General features: G+C 47.1%; 1 protein-coding gene across 1 annotated transcript in view; it reads left to right on the forward strand.

The window, feature by feature from the left end:
* The window catches only part of SLC4A8 (solute carrier family 4 member 8), a 755,839-nt gene that overhangs the window by 563,189 nt on the left and 176,565 nt on the right, over nucleotides 1-16,085 (forward strand). The window contains exons 15-16 of the mRNA XM_078688864.1: nucleotides 354-459; nucleotides 11,616-11,777. Coding sequence (XP_078544990.1) covers nucleotides 354-459; nucleotides 11,616-11,777 — 268 coding nt within the window. The remainder of the gene's footprint in view (nucleotides 1-353; nucleotides 460-11,615; nucleotides 11,778-16,085) is intronic.

Consider the following 16,085-nt stretch of genomic DNA (forward strand, 5'->3'; position numbering starts at 1 on the left):
GGTTTTGCATTGTAGTCCTAGAGCCTGTGGTGATATTGTGTGGCAACACAATTACTGTGTGTCAATATTATACTAGGTCCACCAATCTTAATGAGTCCATAAGAGAGGGTTTTGCCATTTCATATATATAGTAAATCCCAAGATGGGAGCTCTGTGCAGCACCAAGCTGTGTAGTAGAGACTGAACTAATGGTGGGTGTAGGTGGTGTGCTTGCCATCACTACAAGAAATTCAGAGTCCTAAGTAAATGATTATTACTTTTCACTAAATGTTCCTCTACTGAGCGCCCTCGTTTTTTGACAGAAGTGTAAAAACGAGATCCAACAATTTAAACTGTTTTTTTATCTTTCATAGTTGTAAATGCGCCGAGCCCGAAAATCCAAACAATCACACACTGAAGTACTGGAGCGACCACAACATCTCTGCGTCTGAAATGAACTGGTCCAACTTTACTGTTAGCGTAAGTCTGTGGCCTGTCAAGGCATGCGAAGATGGATGACTTGAAAATGACACTAGTGTGGACATCCACCACAACTCTGATAACCCCTGTGATGCTGTGCATTTAGTTCTCCTTCTGTAGATTATTTCACTCTCTGTGGTACTGTTAATGTGGACCCCTGTAGCATGCATTCTTGTCAGTGTACTCACAGTTGACATGAGGACCTTTATGTTCCATGATATAATTCCAAGCATTTACAGGTTTATCTAATGAGATATGATTTAGTGTTAACCAATGAATGTTAAGCAGTGGAAAGACAGTCTTCCACCAACCAACATCTCCAATGATTAACCATCTCTTGAAATTCCCACTGCACCATATAGCATAAGACACATCAATGTATGTTCCTATTTGGTAAGGATTACATCTCTTTCTAATCTTATGATTTAAACACCCACCGTTTTTTGCGGATGTACGTCGTTACAACGCATGCTTTAACAACGCATGCCTTTACGACGCAACTTTTACAACACAAATCGTTACAACGACTTGCGTTGGGGGGCGCTGGATAGTGAATAGTTTAATTTACTATTCCAACTCCAGTCCCCGTGGATAGTAGGGAAGATGTTGGATAGTAAATTAAAACTATTCCCTATCTTAGAGCGCCCCCCCAGCGCAAGTCGTTGTAATGACTTGCGTTGTAATGGTTGTGTCGTAAAGGTACTGCGTTGTTAAAGTTGCGTTGTAAACGCTGTTCCCCGTTTTTTGGTATTCTGTGGTTTTAGTAAATGCTCATTCTAAATGTGTGTTGATACAACACAAGCGCCTGTCTTCTGAGGGACCTCTGGTCCATCATTGTGTAATCACAACTTTGGTGCCACACAGTCATTGCATTCTTTTGCCTGTCCTTTTTTTGGTCTCGCTTACATAGAGATTTAGATGTCTATTGTTGAAGACCTATTGTGAATAATACAATACATAGAGTGAGTTTTGGATCATCTCATTACCAATGATTGTATGGCTCACTTGTTTAACTCCCTTCCCTGCTTCTGAACTAATGACTTTCCACTGTATTCTTGTCTATGTCCTATAAAGGACCATTTTGCTTTACTGTGTTTTGATTGGCTGGCATGCATACTTCCACTACAGATGTCAGACATAATTTTGCAGTTATTTTTGAGAGATCCTTTTAACTACCCCTCTCCCTGCTTCATTATCTCATCCCATCATTATATCAAGCTCATTGTAATTAAAGCCCCCCTCCCAGCCATATTTTGCCCCCGGCCATTCAGCTTTCAGTACCATTTGCGATGCTGGTGAGGGGTAGCCACCTTCAATTTATTGAACCGTTCCAAATTGTCCGACTGCGAATGCATATGCATGTGCAATGGGCATCATGAAAGTTTTGGTATATTTAAAGAAATCCCATTCAAAGATGGCCATCAAGAATGCTCACTTATCAGTAGCTAGCTGCTATCTCTGAATATGAATCCTTTAAATATAAGAAAATATATTGCAAAATAAGATGTCCACTGCAGATAGTCATGCAACCACAACAGCCACCATTCAATCTATTTTCGTTAAGCATAAAAAAGCCATTCAAATATGATCACTGTGGATAGGCGCAAATCACATTGGCCATCTTTGAATAGAGTTTCTTTCAATATGCTAAGATTGATTTAGTCATGAACACCATGAATGTGTGCCTGCCCACAAGAAATATTTGCAAGTTTTTTTCTTTACGTGTAAGAAAAGATACAGCTAATGTGGATGTGAGAGTAACCGCAATTGACCTTTTTTGAATTTTATTTTCCTAAATCTTCAGAAAATACATTCAGACATGGCCATCACAGAGGTAGCACATTTGGCTAACATCTAGGTTTGAGGGGAAAAAGCAATGGCAAAGTTTCAAGTGCAAGACCTATTGACTTTGCCATTGCTTGTTCAATGTAGTTATCCATTGTTTCGTGTAACTCCTTATTCTGGAGAGCCACCTATTCCTGAAGGGTAATAGTTGAAGCATGGATACTGCATTTCCAATACATTCCAGAGCCTCTCGTGCTACATTTCAGAATTGTTGACTTGGGTTATCCACAGTGACATAGTTACGTAATCAAAGAAATTGCTTTATTATGAATTTATGATGCTTTCAGGACATCTCTCATTGTGACCTTTATGTACCGCAAAGGGCAACGCGTGTGATTCACGGCTTGCTAACCCTACTATACATGTTACTAGCTCATCCCAGGAAAGCATTATCATGATGGGAAGGGCGCCTGCCGTCATCACAGCACTGTGGCCTATTTCTGGCACTGACCAGATGGAGTTTTTTATTAGTGGGTTGGCTGAGTTTTTTTTTAAAATTCTCTGGAAGGTTACCAACTGTAGTATAAAAACTTGTCCCTTTGGCAAGGGGTGCAGGGTCAGCAAGACTGACCTTTGTTTGTAGGTACCATTTCATTTTAAAACTTTGGCAACATCTAATATTGATATTTTAGGTCAACTGTGCACCATTTCACCTGGCTGAGTGTCCCCTCACACCAAATCACTTGTGGTCGACCCTAGCAGGCAGGGGGTGGTAACCGGAAGTTGCCTTTGTTTTTTCAAATCTTTTGATGTTATGAAATAGACGTGCAGAAAAAAAGATCTAAATGTGACTTTCTTTCTCTGAAAAGTCATTTTGTGGTTCTGCAAGCAATGCAGCATTTGTCTTCATTGCTTAGAATTCCTGTGTTGTGAAACGTTTCGAGGCCCAAGTCATCATGGGAGTTACTGTACTGGAGGGGAAAAATATGTCTCCCAATTAATGCGTTCAAGTAGATGGTGGTGTCTTCCAAACAGGGGAGTACGCCAGTGTTCTTTTTAATTTAAAAATAGATCGAATTGGGGTTTTACATGAGTAAAGTACAGATACAGTAAAGATGTACAGAAGAATGAAAAACAAGTTCACGTGGGGGTAACATATAGGGTAATTCGGGTCAGCCTTGAAAATAAATGCTATTAGGGGCACACATCCCTAAGTAGCCTCGTATGGAAAGAACTTTCTTTTGCATGGGCTGATTGTTTGAAAAAAAATCTATTTCTGTTTCACTCTTTCCATCACACAGCGCTGAACCATCACTTGGATGTGTGTACCCTAGCCCTTTTTGAAATCTGAGCAGCGATGAAGTCTGCATTTTTCAGTTAAATACTCTTCGGTTCATTCTTAATGAGAATTTAGGAAGGTTTAATAAAAACCACAAAGAAGCAGCCAATTTAGAAATGTAAATGTCAGAAAGATACACCAATGTAGATTGGAGAAAAAGAGATAGAAAGAACAATATAGATTTTGAACTCCAGGGTTCGTCCTAAACTCTTGGCATCCTTGGGTATGGACATTGATTCACCAAGATGTCTAGGGGAATAGAGGTGACATCACACATCCTTTGAAGACCACTGACATTGCAGGGTTTACCTTTTGTTATGCCCTCCATCCCGCGACAGCTGTACATATTGTTGAGGGCAAGGGGTTAGGGCGAAGAGTATGAATGACAGAAAGTAAGCGCCTCATTCATGATCCCTGATATCCAGGGTAGCAGAGAGCAAGCTAATAGCTGCTACCCCTCAGTGACTTTCATGGGTTTAGTGCCTTAAATGCTGCAAGGAACACGGATCCTATCTAGGTAGAATGTCACAAACAACAGCGGACTCAGAGTTTCCTGGGTGGCTGTACTTCCATCCAAACCAGCTGGTCCATAATACATTGCTTTCCTTGAAACCAGTCAGCCTCCCATAACCCCCAGGTCCCTCCGTCCTCGACACCTTCGTCTACAAGTGAGATAATTCTATTTCCGACAGAAAAAAAGAAAGAAGGAATGCTGGACTTACCCCCACCCCCCCTCCCGCCGGGAGTACAAAAGGGTACATGTCGCAGCATTCCCTCTGTTCTTTTTTTCTGTCATTCTGACAGAGGTGATTGAAGCGTGAGGAGCTCGGAGCTCGGAGCTCCCGCGCTGGACTTGCTTGGACGTTGTCATCTGTATCTTTCTGCCTCTCCCCCCTGCCGGGCTTGGGGGGAGTGGCGTGGGGGCTGTTTCGCGCTGGTATGGCCACGCGTGGATGATGTTCCGCGTGGTCCAGCGCTTGCCCGATGGTCGCCCCTCCTGGTCTGCCTGGCTTTCTGGGGGGCGTGGCCTCCTGCTCGATGCCGGATTGGCTGTGGTGTGATGACGGCTTCCGGTTTCCTCGGCCTGACTTCCGCCCTCATGGAGGTCAGGCGCTCCTGTCCCGGGCTAATTGTTTGGTGCTTAAATGGCGGGGCAGTGGTGAGTACCACATAGCGTTTTTTGGCGATTCCTGCTTCTTGCTACTTTCTGTTTGCTGTGCTGTGCTTCTTTGGCCATTTTCTGGAGATGGGCAAGTGTTCTAAGAAGCGACGCCATAGGGAGAGATCGTCTTCCTCTTCCTCGAGTTCATCTCGTTCTCCTTCTCCTAGGGCCAAGTCCAGACACCCTGATGGGGGTGATGATGCACGTTTGAAGCGCTTAATTAAGGAGACCATTGCTGAGATGGGTGCTGGCAGAGCTCGCAGCAGGGGGGCGGCTTCTGCTCCTGTTTCTTCGGACTCCTCTGGTGATGAGTCTGCGGTGGCAGGATGTTGTGTCAGCACGGGTTCCTGATCAACATCCCGAAGTGTCAGTTGTCCCCGTCTCAGGACTTGGTGTTCATTGGGGCCCGGTTTCGTACGGACCTCAACCGTGTGTTCCTGCCTGTCCCTCGTGTCCTGACCCTGGTTTCCCTGGCTCGGCTGTTTCGGGCTGGGGGTTGTTTTCCGGTCCGCCTCTGGTTGCGGCTTATGGGTCTGATGGCAGCGACGGTCTTTACGGTGGCTTGGGCTTGGTTCCGCCTGCGCCGCCTGTAGAGTTATCTTCTGTCCCATTGGGATCCTGTGTCTGGGAATTTGGGGTTCCTTCTGCCTGTGTCTCCCGTGGTCCTCCCGACTCTTGTTTGGTGGTCGACCAGGTTGCATCTGTCTAGGGGTCTCCCTCTGCAGCCTTCCCCTTCTCTGGTTTTGACTACAGATGCAAGCTCCCTGGGATGGGGGGCGACCTTAGGGTCTCAGTCCCTTCAGGGTCGTTGGTCCATCCTGGAGTATCGCCGCTCCTCCAACTGGAGGGAACTGACGGCGGTTTGTCGGGCTGTGATGGGGTTTCGTGCCATGCTCCTGGGTCGGAACGTTCTGGTGCGTTCCGACAATGTGGTGACTGTGGCGTATCTGAACCATCAAGGGGGTGTCCGTTCGGCCTCTCTGAACGCTGTGGTTGTTCCCCTGTTCTGTTGGGCGGAGGGTCGCCTTCTGTCTCTGACGGCGATTCACATTCGGGGAGTGGACAACTTGTGGCGGATGCCCTGAGTCGTTGCTTTCCGGGGTCGTTGGAGTTGTCTCTCACCCAGGTTGCGTTTCGGCTTGTGTGCGTGAGGTTTGGGCGTCCCTTTCTGGACCTCTTTGCCTCCCGGCAGAATGCGCAGCTGTCTCGCTTCTGCTCCCGATTCCTGCAGGAAGGTTGTTGGGGGGTGGATGCCCTGTCGGTTACTTGGCCTCCGCGCCTGCTTTATGCCTTTCCTCCCCTGGTGCTGATTCCTCGGTTTCTGGCGCGCTTGTGTCTGGAGTCTCGGGATGTGGTTGGGGTCCTGCCCTTTTGGCCCCGGAGGTCTTGGTTTCCGACGGTTCGTCTGTTGGCGATCCAGGGCCCTTGGTTTCTCCCCCTGTCCCCGTCTCCCCTGCGTTCGTCCCCGTCCCTGTCTCTTCTCCGGTTGCGGCTGTCGGTGTGGAGGTTGAGAGGCAGGGGTGGCGGCGACGTGGCTTCCCTGAGCATTTAGCTGTGGCTCTTCAGGGTTCCCGTAGACCTTCTACCCTCCGATCTTATGATCGTCATTGGAGTAATTTCAGTCGTTGGTGTGCGGGGTTGGGCCTTTCCCCTTTGCTGTGTTCCTTGCAGACTGTGCTTCAATTTTTGTGGGAAGGTTTCGAGAGGGGTTGGGCTGTGTCCACTTTGCGGGCTCAGTGGGCGGCTGTGAGGGCATTTCGTTCCCCGTGGGGGTCCCTGTCGGATGATGAGGACTTGGTTTCTCGTCTTCTCCGTGGGTTTTCCCTTTCTCGTCCTGTGTCCAGGCCTTCCTTTCCCTTGTGGGATTTGCCTTTGGTGCTTCGGGCTTTGCTGGATCCTCCTTTTGAGCCCTTGTCGGACATGGACTTGAAGTTTGTTACCTTGAAGGTGGTGTTTCTGGTGGCCATCACCTCTGCTCGACGCCTTGGTGAGTTGGGGGCCGTGATGGCGCGTGAACCTTTCTTGTCCTTTTCGGAGGATGGGGTGGTTCTTCGCCTTGATTCTGCTTTCGTGCCTAAGGTCGCTTCTCAGTTTCACCGGGCCCAGGAGTTGGTCTTGCCTGCTTTGGGCCCTGATTTTGATTCCCCGTGGGGGGGGGTGTCCTTGTTTGTCCTTGCTGGATGTGTGCAGGGCTCTGCGTGTGTATCTGGAGCGCACTTCTGCCTTTCGTGTTTCGGATTCCCTTTTTGTCTCCTTTGGGGCTGCTTCCCGTGGCCGCAGGGCTTCCTCTGTCTCGATTGGTAGATGGCTGAAGCAGGTCATTTCTTTGGCCTACTCTCTTTCTGGTTCCCCTCCTCCAGTGGGTGTCCAGGGTCGTTCTACTAGCGGGGTGGCGGCGTCTTGGGCTGAGTTCCGGGGTGTTCCTCTCTCTGAGATTTGTAGGGCGGCCACTTGGGCTTCTCCCAATACTTTCATCCAGCATTATCACCTTCCCAATTTGCTGGGTGTGGAGGGCGGTTTTGCTTTAGGGGTGTTGGGTTGTGCTCGCCCTTGATTTCTGTATTTCCAATAAATCTCTGGGTTTCTGTGCTGTCCTGGTGGTTTGTTGTGTTTTTTCTTGTGGTTGAATGCCGGGTTGCTGCTTGGTATGTCTCACTTGTAGACGAAGGTGTCGAGGACGGAGGGACCTGGGGGTAATGTCCTCTTACGTATGGTAATCTTCATTACTCCGGGTCCCGTAGTCCTCGACACCTTTGTGACTTCCCTCCCTCCCTCCCTTTGTGTGCCGGCCTTCATCTTGGGTTTGGTATTTCAGAGGGAATGCTGGGACATGTATCCTTTTGTACTCCCGGCGGGAGGGGGCGTGGGGGTAAGTCCAGCATTCCTTCTTTCTTTTTTTCTGTCGGAAATAGAATTATCTCACTTTTAGACGAAGGTGTCGAGGACTACGGGACCCGGAGTAATGAAGATTACCATACGTAATAGGACATTTCAGTGCATGGATCTGTCTGCCGTTTAGTCTATGAACATGCATCCTGGCTTCGTATTTGGCTCTCTATGCTTAGGCCTGTACCATGCCTTGTTGAAGCAGTGCTGACAAATGCTCCTTGCCAGTTGGCTCAGTTGCTGAGTACCATACCTTTTTTGATTGAGTCTTTCATGCCCCCTATTGAACGCCTTATGTCATTTGATACTTCTTTTTTCAGTTCTCCCGCTTTAAACAATTAATTGCTGCTAACTGTGTTCCATTTTTTACAAAGTGTCTATTTTCAAGCCTCTAGCCACTGGTTGCTTTTCGCAACAAGTGAATGGTTGCCCGTTTTCCAAAAGGCACTTAAGAATATTCTTGTCAGTAGTTTGTGAGTGGGAGATGAACCAGCTCGAATGGTAGGGGGTACATTTAAAAACTCAGCAAAGTCTCTTATTTTCTCTGGCTCTCTGAGAAGCTTTATCCTCTGTAGATCTCAGTTGTGGAGTACTTATCTTCAGAAAAAAGGACTTCTTGACTCACAACTGTTTAACTCCCAATCTATTCCTAAGACATTTGTATTTTAAATGGATTCCAGGTCTTTCTCCTCTGGAGATGCTGCATGGATGAAAATATTAATCAAAATGGTACCCTTACACCAGAGGCCGCTTTTGGCATCTGGGTCTTGTGAGCCTATTCCAGTGTCCTTTTCCCTTTTGGATGTTTTCCCTCCATCTCCTTATTCTTCTCATACATTAAGTGCTGTTGTAGAGAAAATGTCTGACTTTCTACTTTTTTATTTTTTTGCTGGCAAGCAAAAAGGACCCACAAACCTTATTCAATAATTCAAATTTGCTGAGGCTAGTTCATAGTCCTTATTGTTAGTGGTCCCATATAATTATTTTTTCATATATAAGAACTATATACAGCCCTTAGGAAAATCTTCAACAAAACATTAGGCCAATGGAAGCTGGTCAGCGGGTGGGCTCTGGGCGAGGGTGGTGTTAAGCTTGTCTGCGGTGACTTTGCTCCAGCGGCGGCGGGGCATCTGTTGGGTGCAGTGGTGCATGGTGGGTTGCAGAAAGGTGAAGTGGATGCAGCGATGGTCGGTCTAGTCGAGTTCAGTGGTGTGGTTGAAGGCGACGTGGGGGCTTGCGGAGAAGATGGAGTAAAGCGTGTTGCCGGTGGAGTGGGTTGCCGTTGTGACGAGTTGTCTGAGTCCGAGTTTGACGAGGTTGTCGATCAGGGTGGTGGAGTTGGTGTCGTTGTTGTTCTCGAGGTGGAAGTTCAGGTCCCTGAGGAGGATGTAGTCCGTGGAGGTGAAGGCGCGTGTGCTGCTGAAATTGGTGATTCAGTCGCTGAACTGTGGTTGGGGTCTGTAGACGAGGGTTCCTCTGAGGGCGGTGTTGGGGTTGGTGTGGATCTGGAAGTGCAGGTGTTCGGGGCTGCTGAGGGTGTCATCGGTGTTGGTCGAGACTCTGAGAGTCTTCTTGTGGACGATGGCGATTCCTCCTCCTACTCCGGTGGTGCGGTCCCTGCAGGTGATCTTGTAGCCTTCCGGGATGGCTATGGTGATGTCGGGCGCCGTGGAGGGGTTCAGCCAGGTCTCCGTCAGGAAGGCGACGTCTAGAGAGGCTGAGTCGAGCAGGTCCCAGAGTTCAACAGCGTGTTTGCAGGCGGAGCGGGTGTTGAGAAGGATGCATCTGAGGTGGTTTCGTTCTTTCCTGGCGGGTGGATTGGCGGGACGAGTGCTGGTGAAATTGCAGTTCCGGCAGGAGAAGGGTCCTTGGGTGCTTTTCGGGGCTTCCAGGAAGCCGGTGTGTGATCGTCCGGCGTTGAGTGCATGAAGGGTGCTGGCAACGGAGCGGAGGTGGGCGTCATGGCATTCGTGGGAGCCAGGGGGCTAGGCATGGTCAAGGCGCAGACGGGCTTGCCTTAGGCGTGCCTTTGGCCCGCCAGCGCCCTCCATAAAAGTGGAGGTGGGATGGAGGAGCAGCTGGGAGACGGGAGCGGGGTGGCGAATGGGCGAGCAGGGGGGGTGGGCCGCAGGGACGCAGGGACGCAGCAGCGGGAAAAACGGGTGGAGTACTAGGGGGAACATAGGGCAAAATAGGGCATAGACAAAATGGCAGGGGGAAAACAAGGAAATTAAGCAAAGCAGGAGGGAGACAGAAAGTAAATTAGGCAATGAGAGACACGAGAGTACAACCAAAAGTAAAAAAAGCAACAATGCAACAAGACAAGTGCAGCCAAAGCAGTACAGCAGCCTGGGGAGCGACCTGCCTGAGAGCAGGGTCAAAGGTCGCTCTTCAAGTAATAAATGGATCCATGTGTCAAATACAGTGGCCCAATTACCTATCTAACATAACAATCTGTAATCTGCGTGTTACCCGATGTGCTTTGAGGGATATGCATTAACCCTCTATGCTGCTTGTGTATTTTGGAATTATAAAGACTTCAACAAAAACCTCCACACTACTTTGAGTCAAACCTTTGACTAAACAACGCACAGATCTCCTCAGTAAGTTATATAGCCTCCACAGTTATCTTACCATTGTTATTAGTCACTGAGATTGACTGAGCACACAACGCTCTCTGCAGCAATTTTGTTAAACTCATGGCACGGGAAGCGGAAGCTGGGACTCGACGCAAGGGCCAGGACGCGAGGCCCTCAAAACCTGGCTATTTTAGCTCTTTGCCCCACCTCTTCTGGTTCTCTGAATATCAGCTAGCGCTATGAGCCCTATGGGTGATATTTGCGCTTAACAAATACCAAAATACAATACAAAATACAATACTTGCGGCAGCCCTGTTTCTGGATGTACTGGAGTGCCAAGGAGCGCCAAGGTCAAAGGATAAAGGAAAAAGGTGCGTGTTAGTTATTCCCAATATAGTGAATTTGTATTATTATTATTACTTACATAAGGTGACACATACTATCAAACCTAAGCGCTTAGCCATGCTTTCTGGTAAAGTGAGAACTGGTACAATGCAGCAAAGGAATAAGCCAGCAAAGAGAACCAGACAAACAACTATAGAGCAAGACTCAGTTTTATGTCTGGACGACGTAATAGAGCTGGATACATCTACAGCTACTACAACTATTCCATAAAAAAAAAGAAAATTTGCTATATGCACAGGGAAAAAGGAGAACAAAATAACAGATTACTTAACCTCGCAATCAAAGGATGCTACAATCTACAGAAGCCCCGTTGTAAATCAACGCATGGTAAACAAAACATTTCACGAGCAGTTTAACACTAGTAATATGAGCAGCGGGTGCCAAGGTTTACACCGAGATGGGCATCCAGAAAACGTAGGAATAATACAAGTAGATATTCATAAAAATAACCTAAAAGATTCTTTTTCAACCTTGAATCTTAGCAATTGGGAAAACGTATACGGGTGATGTACGGGTGGACCAACAGAATCAAGAGGAGCACCTAGTGTTAACCCCATTAGATATTTGTATATGAAGATTTTGCAACTAATTAAGTCCGAACAGATTTTCTGTCATGTTTCTCTTTGGTGCCAACATCTTTGAGAATGTATAGATTGACTGAAGGACTTCTTTTTCATGGCCCTGCCCATTGAGACTCCACCTCCTTTTTGTTGTCCACCTTGACCCTCAATTTATGGATTCCCAGAGTAAGGTTTGTCCAATTAAAGCACATGTTCAGAGTTTATTTGAAGCGGAGCGGCTGACGGGTCCCCATGCAAGCATTGGGGTGGTCCCGGACTGTATTGGCAAACTGGCTCAGTGGGTTGAGTATACGTGCACAAATCCGAGCACCAGCCGCATTTTGCATTACTGATATTTTATTAATTCTGTTTTTAAAAAATCAAGTCAAATTTCATTGGTAATAATGTGGAATTTTGATGCTGACTTCTTTTCTTCTCAGCAATGCCGGGATATGCATGGACACTTTATTGGCACAGCCTGTGGGCACGACGGGCCCTATACCCCGGACGTTCTCTTCTGGTCGTGCATCCTTTTCTTCACCACATTCGCCATGTCCAGCACACTGAAGACGTTCAAGACGAGTCATTACTTTCCCACCAAGGTAAGCGGTGTTTTAGTTGGTTGGAGGTCTAGTGTGCCGGTGGAAGGATCTGAGGTGGGAAACATCGTTTACAATGCGGTGTTTACACCGCACTACCTTTGCAACAATGTCCATTACAACGCAAGTCGTTACTACGACTTGCGCTGGATGGCGCTGTTGGATAAGGAATATTGTAATTTTATATTCCAACACCCTCCCTACTGTTACGTGGGCTGGTGTTGAAATATAAAATTATAATTTTATAAGATTGAATTTGCACAAACGAGCGCAGCAACGTGCTTCTATCCACGACCCTGAGATTAATTCAGGCTACGTGGCTTTTAAATTAGCAGTCCCGCTCCTCTTCGCCCACGACCCTGAGATTAATTCAGGCTACGTGGCTTTTAAATCAGCAGTCCCGCTCCTGTTCGCCTGTTTGCCGATGGTAGCAGATCTTTGGTCTGCTCTTAGCCTGCTGCCAGCGACAGCAGCGTAGCGCACTGTAATTTTAATGACACTGAACTGTTTATTTTTGTTTTATTGTTTTAATTATTGCACTATCTAAAAGCGTCATCATGTTGTTGGATTGATCGCTGTACCACCACTTACCTTTGTGTCCAGGCGAGTTCTACTACTCCACCACCAAAAGTTTGGTTGTGTGGAGGGAACGAGCGCCACAACCGGAAGGTTCCCCCCTCCACTTCTGCTCGGCCACCACCAAGCAAGGTCAGCTCTCTAGCCTTCCGCCTTCCCCACCGGTACATTAGAGCTGGACGACGCCAATAACAGGTAGATTGAATTTGCACAAACGAGCGCAGCAACGTGCTTCTATCCACGACCCTGAGATTAATTCAGGCTACGTGGCTTTTAAATTAGCAGTCCCGCTCCTGTTCGCCCACGACCCTGAGATTAATTCAGGCTACGTGGCTTTTAAATCAGCAGTCCCGCTCCTGTTCGCCTGTTTGCCGATGGTAGCAGATCTTTTGGTCTGCTCTTAGCCTGCTGCCAGCGACAGCAGCGTAGCGCACTGTAATTTTAATGACACTGAACTGTTTATTTTTGTTTTATTGTTTTAATTATTGCACTATGTAAAAGCGTCATCATGTTGTTGGATTGATCGCTGTACCACCACTTACCTTTGTGTCCAGGCGAGTTCTACTACTCCACCACCAAAAGTTTGGTTGTGTGGAGGGAACGAGCGCCACAACCGGAAGGTTCCCCCCTCCACTTCCGCTCGGCCACCACCAAGCAAGGTCAGCTCTCTAGCCTTCCGCCTTCCCCACCGGTACATAAGAGCTGGACGACGCCGATAACAGGTAGATTGAATTTGCACAAACGAGCGCAGCAACGTGCTTCTATCCACGACCCTGAGATTAATTCAGGCTACGTGGCTTTTAAATTAGCAGTCCTGCTCCTGTTCGCCCACGACCCTGAGATTAATTCAGGCTACGTGGCTTTTAAATCAGCAGTCCCGCTCCTGTTCGCCTGTTTGCCGATGGTAGCAGATCTTTTGGTCTGCTCTTAGCCTGCTGCCAGCGACAGCAGCGTAGCGCACTGTAATTTTAATGACACTGAACTGTTTATTTTTGTTTTATTGTTTTAATTATTGCACTATGTAAAAGCGTCATCATGTTGTTGGATTGATCGCTGTACCACCACTTACCTTTGTGTCCAGGCGAGTTCTACTACTCCACCACCAAAAGTTTGGTTGTGTGGAGGGAACGAGCGCCACAACCGGAAGGTTCCCCCCTCCACTTCCGCTCGGCCACCACCAAGCAAGGTCAGCTCTCTAGCCTTCCGCCTTCCCCACCGGTATATAAGACGATGCACTCAGTCAAGCGCAGCGGACGTGCGCAGCGGGCGCGCCGGAGTCGCGCCAGAGTCATGCCCGTCTGCGCCGAGACCGGGCCGCTGGCCAGTTCTCTCGAGCAACCCGCCCAACTCCTGACATACAGCGCTATTCAACTACTGGCCCTCAGACCTTCCATCCACTGTTTGCACACCCCACCCCACTTCATTTTCTCAGAGTCGTTTTGTGGACCTTTTTTTGTAAATCTTGTACATGCCCCCCCCTTAATAAAGATCGGCATAGCTCACTGCAGGCGGCACTTATAAATGCTCGCTCTCTTTCAAAACATAAATTAGATATCCTCGAACTTACTACTGCACACTCTATTGATTTACTTTTTATCACAGAAACATGGGGAGACGCGGCAGCAGACCCGGATTTCACAGCGGCCCTGCCACCTGGTTTTTGTGTAAATCGATTAGACAGACCGATAAAAAAAGGAGGTGGTCTGGCTATTATTTATAGAGATCATTTTAGCATTATTACGACCCCTCTTCTTAACATGAGTTGTGAGGCACTCTCTTTTACGATTACTTTCACTGCCAATCAATCATTTTCAGGGAATCTGGTATATCGTCCTCCAGGCCCACACACTAGATTCCTTGCAAACATTAATAATCTTCTGGAAAGTGTAGTAGGAACTCCTCATTTCACTATTCTTGGGGATTTTAATTTTCATTTAGAGGCTGATACTGATAACGATACTGTATCACTCCTTGAAGATATGAAAGCTGCAGGACTTAACCAACTCGTCTCGGCACCTACTCATATCGCAGGCCACACTTTGGATTTTCACAAACAATCTAGATATTTCCTATTCCTCACAATTGCCTCTTACCTGGACAGATCATTCAGCTGTATTTTTTGTTATTAGGCTTAATTATCCCACAGTTCCTCCGATAAAATCTGCGTCTCCAGTTACGTCTAGGAACTGGAAAAACATTAATATCCCACACTTATCGGCTACTTTGGCCTCATCATTAGATACAATCGAGACGGATCCAGATATAGCATCTAATAATTATCTCTCACAACTTAACAACGCTCTAGACGTTTTCGCACCACCAAAAGTCATGTTTCGAAATCGCACTTTGCCCTCAGCCCCCTGGTTTTCTAAAAACCTGCGTTTACAGAGACAATTCTGCAGGAATTTAGAGCGACATTGGCGGAAACATTATAACCTCACAGATAAACTCATTTACAAAAGTGCCCTCAATAAATACAAGCAGCAGCTTGTCATAGAAAAAAGCAGCTATTATGTCACCCAGATTGAATCAGCAGAAAACTCCATCAAAAAGCTTTTTCATGTAGTTAACCATCTGACTAAGCCTCCCATTCCACCAGAGAAAACTTCCCAACAACTGTGCGATTCGCTGGCGGATTACTTTACCGACAAAGTAACCTCCATATTTTCTGCTTTTTCTCCCCAAGCTATGCCTACAGCCAAATCCCCAGACCCTAATCATTTCCCCATTTCTCCGTCTTTTTCTCTTTTTCACTCAGTCACACTGGAACAAATTTCACATCTTGTCACCACCATCAAATCAGGTTCACCATTAGACCCTTGTCCTCCTTTTGTTCTCAACCTCATTCCGGAGGCTATCTCACCTGCAATAGCTACCATTTGCAATAATATGTTTCAGGCAGGTACCTACCCGTCGGTATGGAAAAAAGCGATCATCAGACCCCTTTTAAAAAAAAACTCCCTTGACCACACAGATCCTACTAGTTTCAGACCTATTGCATGTCTACCCTTTCCATCTAATATTTTTGAAAGCCTTATGAATCAACAATTATCAGAATTTATTGATACTCACAACCTATTAGATGACACCCAATTTGGCTTCAGGAGTGCACATGGAACTGAAACAGCGCTTATCAAAGCAGCAGATGAAATTAGATACATATTAGACAAGGGAGGAGCGGCAGTCCTGATATTGCTGGACTTGTCAGCGGCGTTCGACACGGTCGATCATAACATCTTGATCGACCGTGTCGCAGCCATGGGGGTGAAACACAAAGCCAAGGCCTTGATTGCATCATTTCTACATAACCGGTCTCAAACTGTTAAATTGGGTTCTTTTTATTCATCTCCTCTTTCTCTTCCCTGCGGTGTTCCACAGGGCTCCTCACTAAGTCCGACTCTTTTCAACATCTATGTGTCGGACTTGGCGAGGGTGATAAAGGAACATGATATCAGCCTTACCACCTATGCTGATGATACTCAGTTAGTCCTTTCAATACACCGGGATGGAGACAGGGTGGCTGCCAATTTCCGGGAAGCAATGTTGTCCATCAGCTCCTGGATGGCGGCCAACTGTCTCAAACTTAATTCCAACAAGACCAAGATTATGTTGTTTGGCAAGTTAGAACCCTGCTGGTCCCCTCAGTGGTGGCCAAGTGAACTAGGCCCCCTGCCCATACCGGTCAAAAAGGTAAGAAACCTTGGAGTCATCTTTGATGATCGGCTTCTCTTCAAT

The sequence above is a fragment of the Lissotriton helveticus genome, chromosome 1_1 (assembly GCF_964261635.1).
Source record: "Lissotriton helveticus chromosome 1_1, aLisHel1.1, whole genome shotgun sequence".
In the NCBI taxonomy this organism is placed as follows: Eukaryota; Metazoa; Chordata; class Amphibia; order Caudata; family Salamandridae; genus Lissotriton; species Lissotriton helveticus.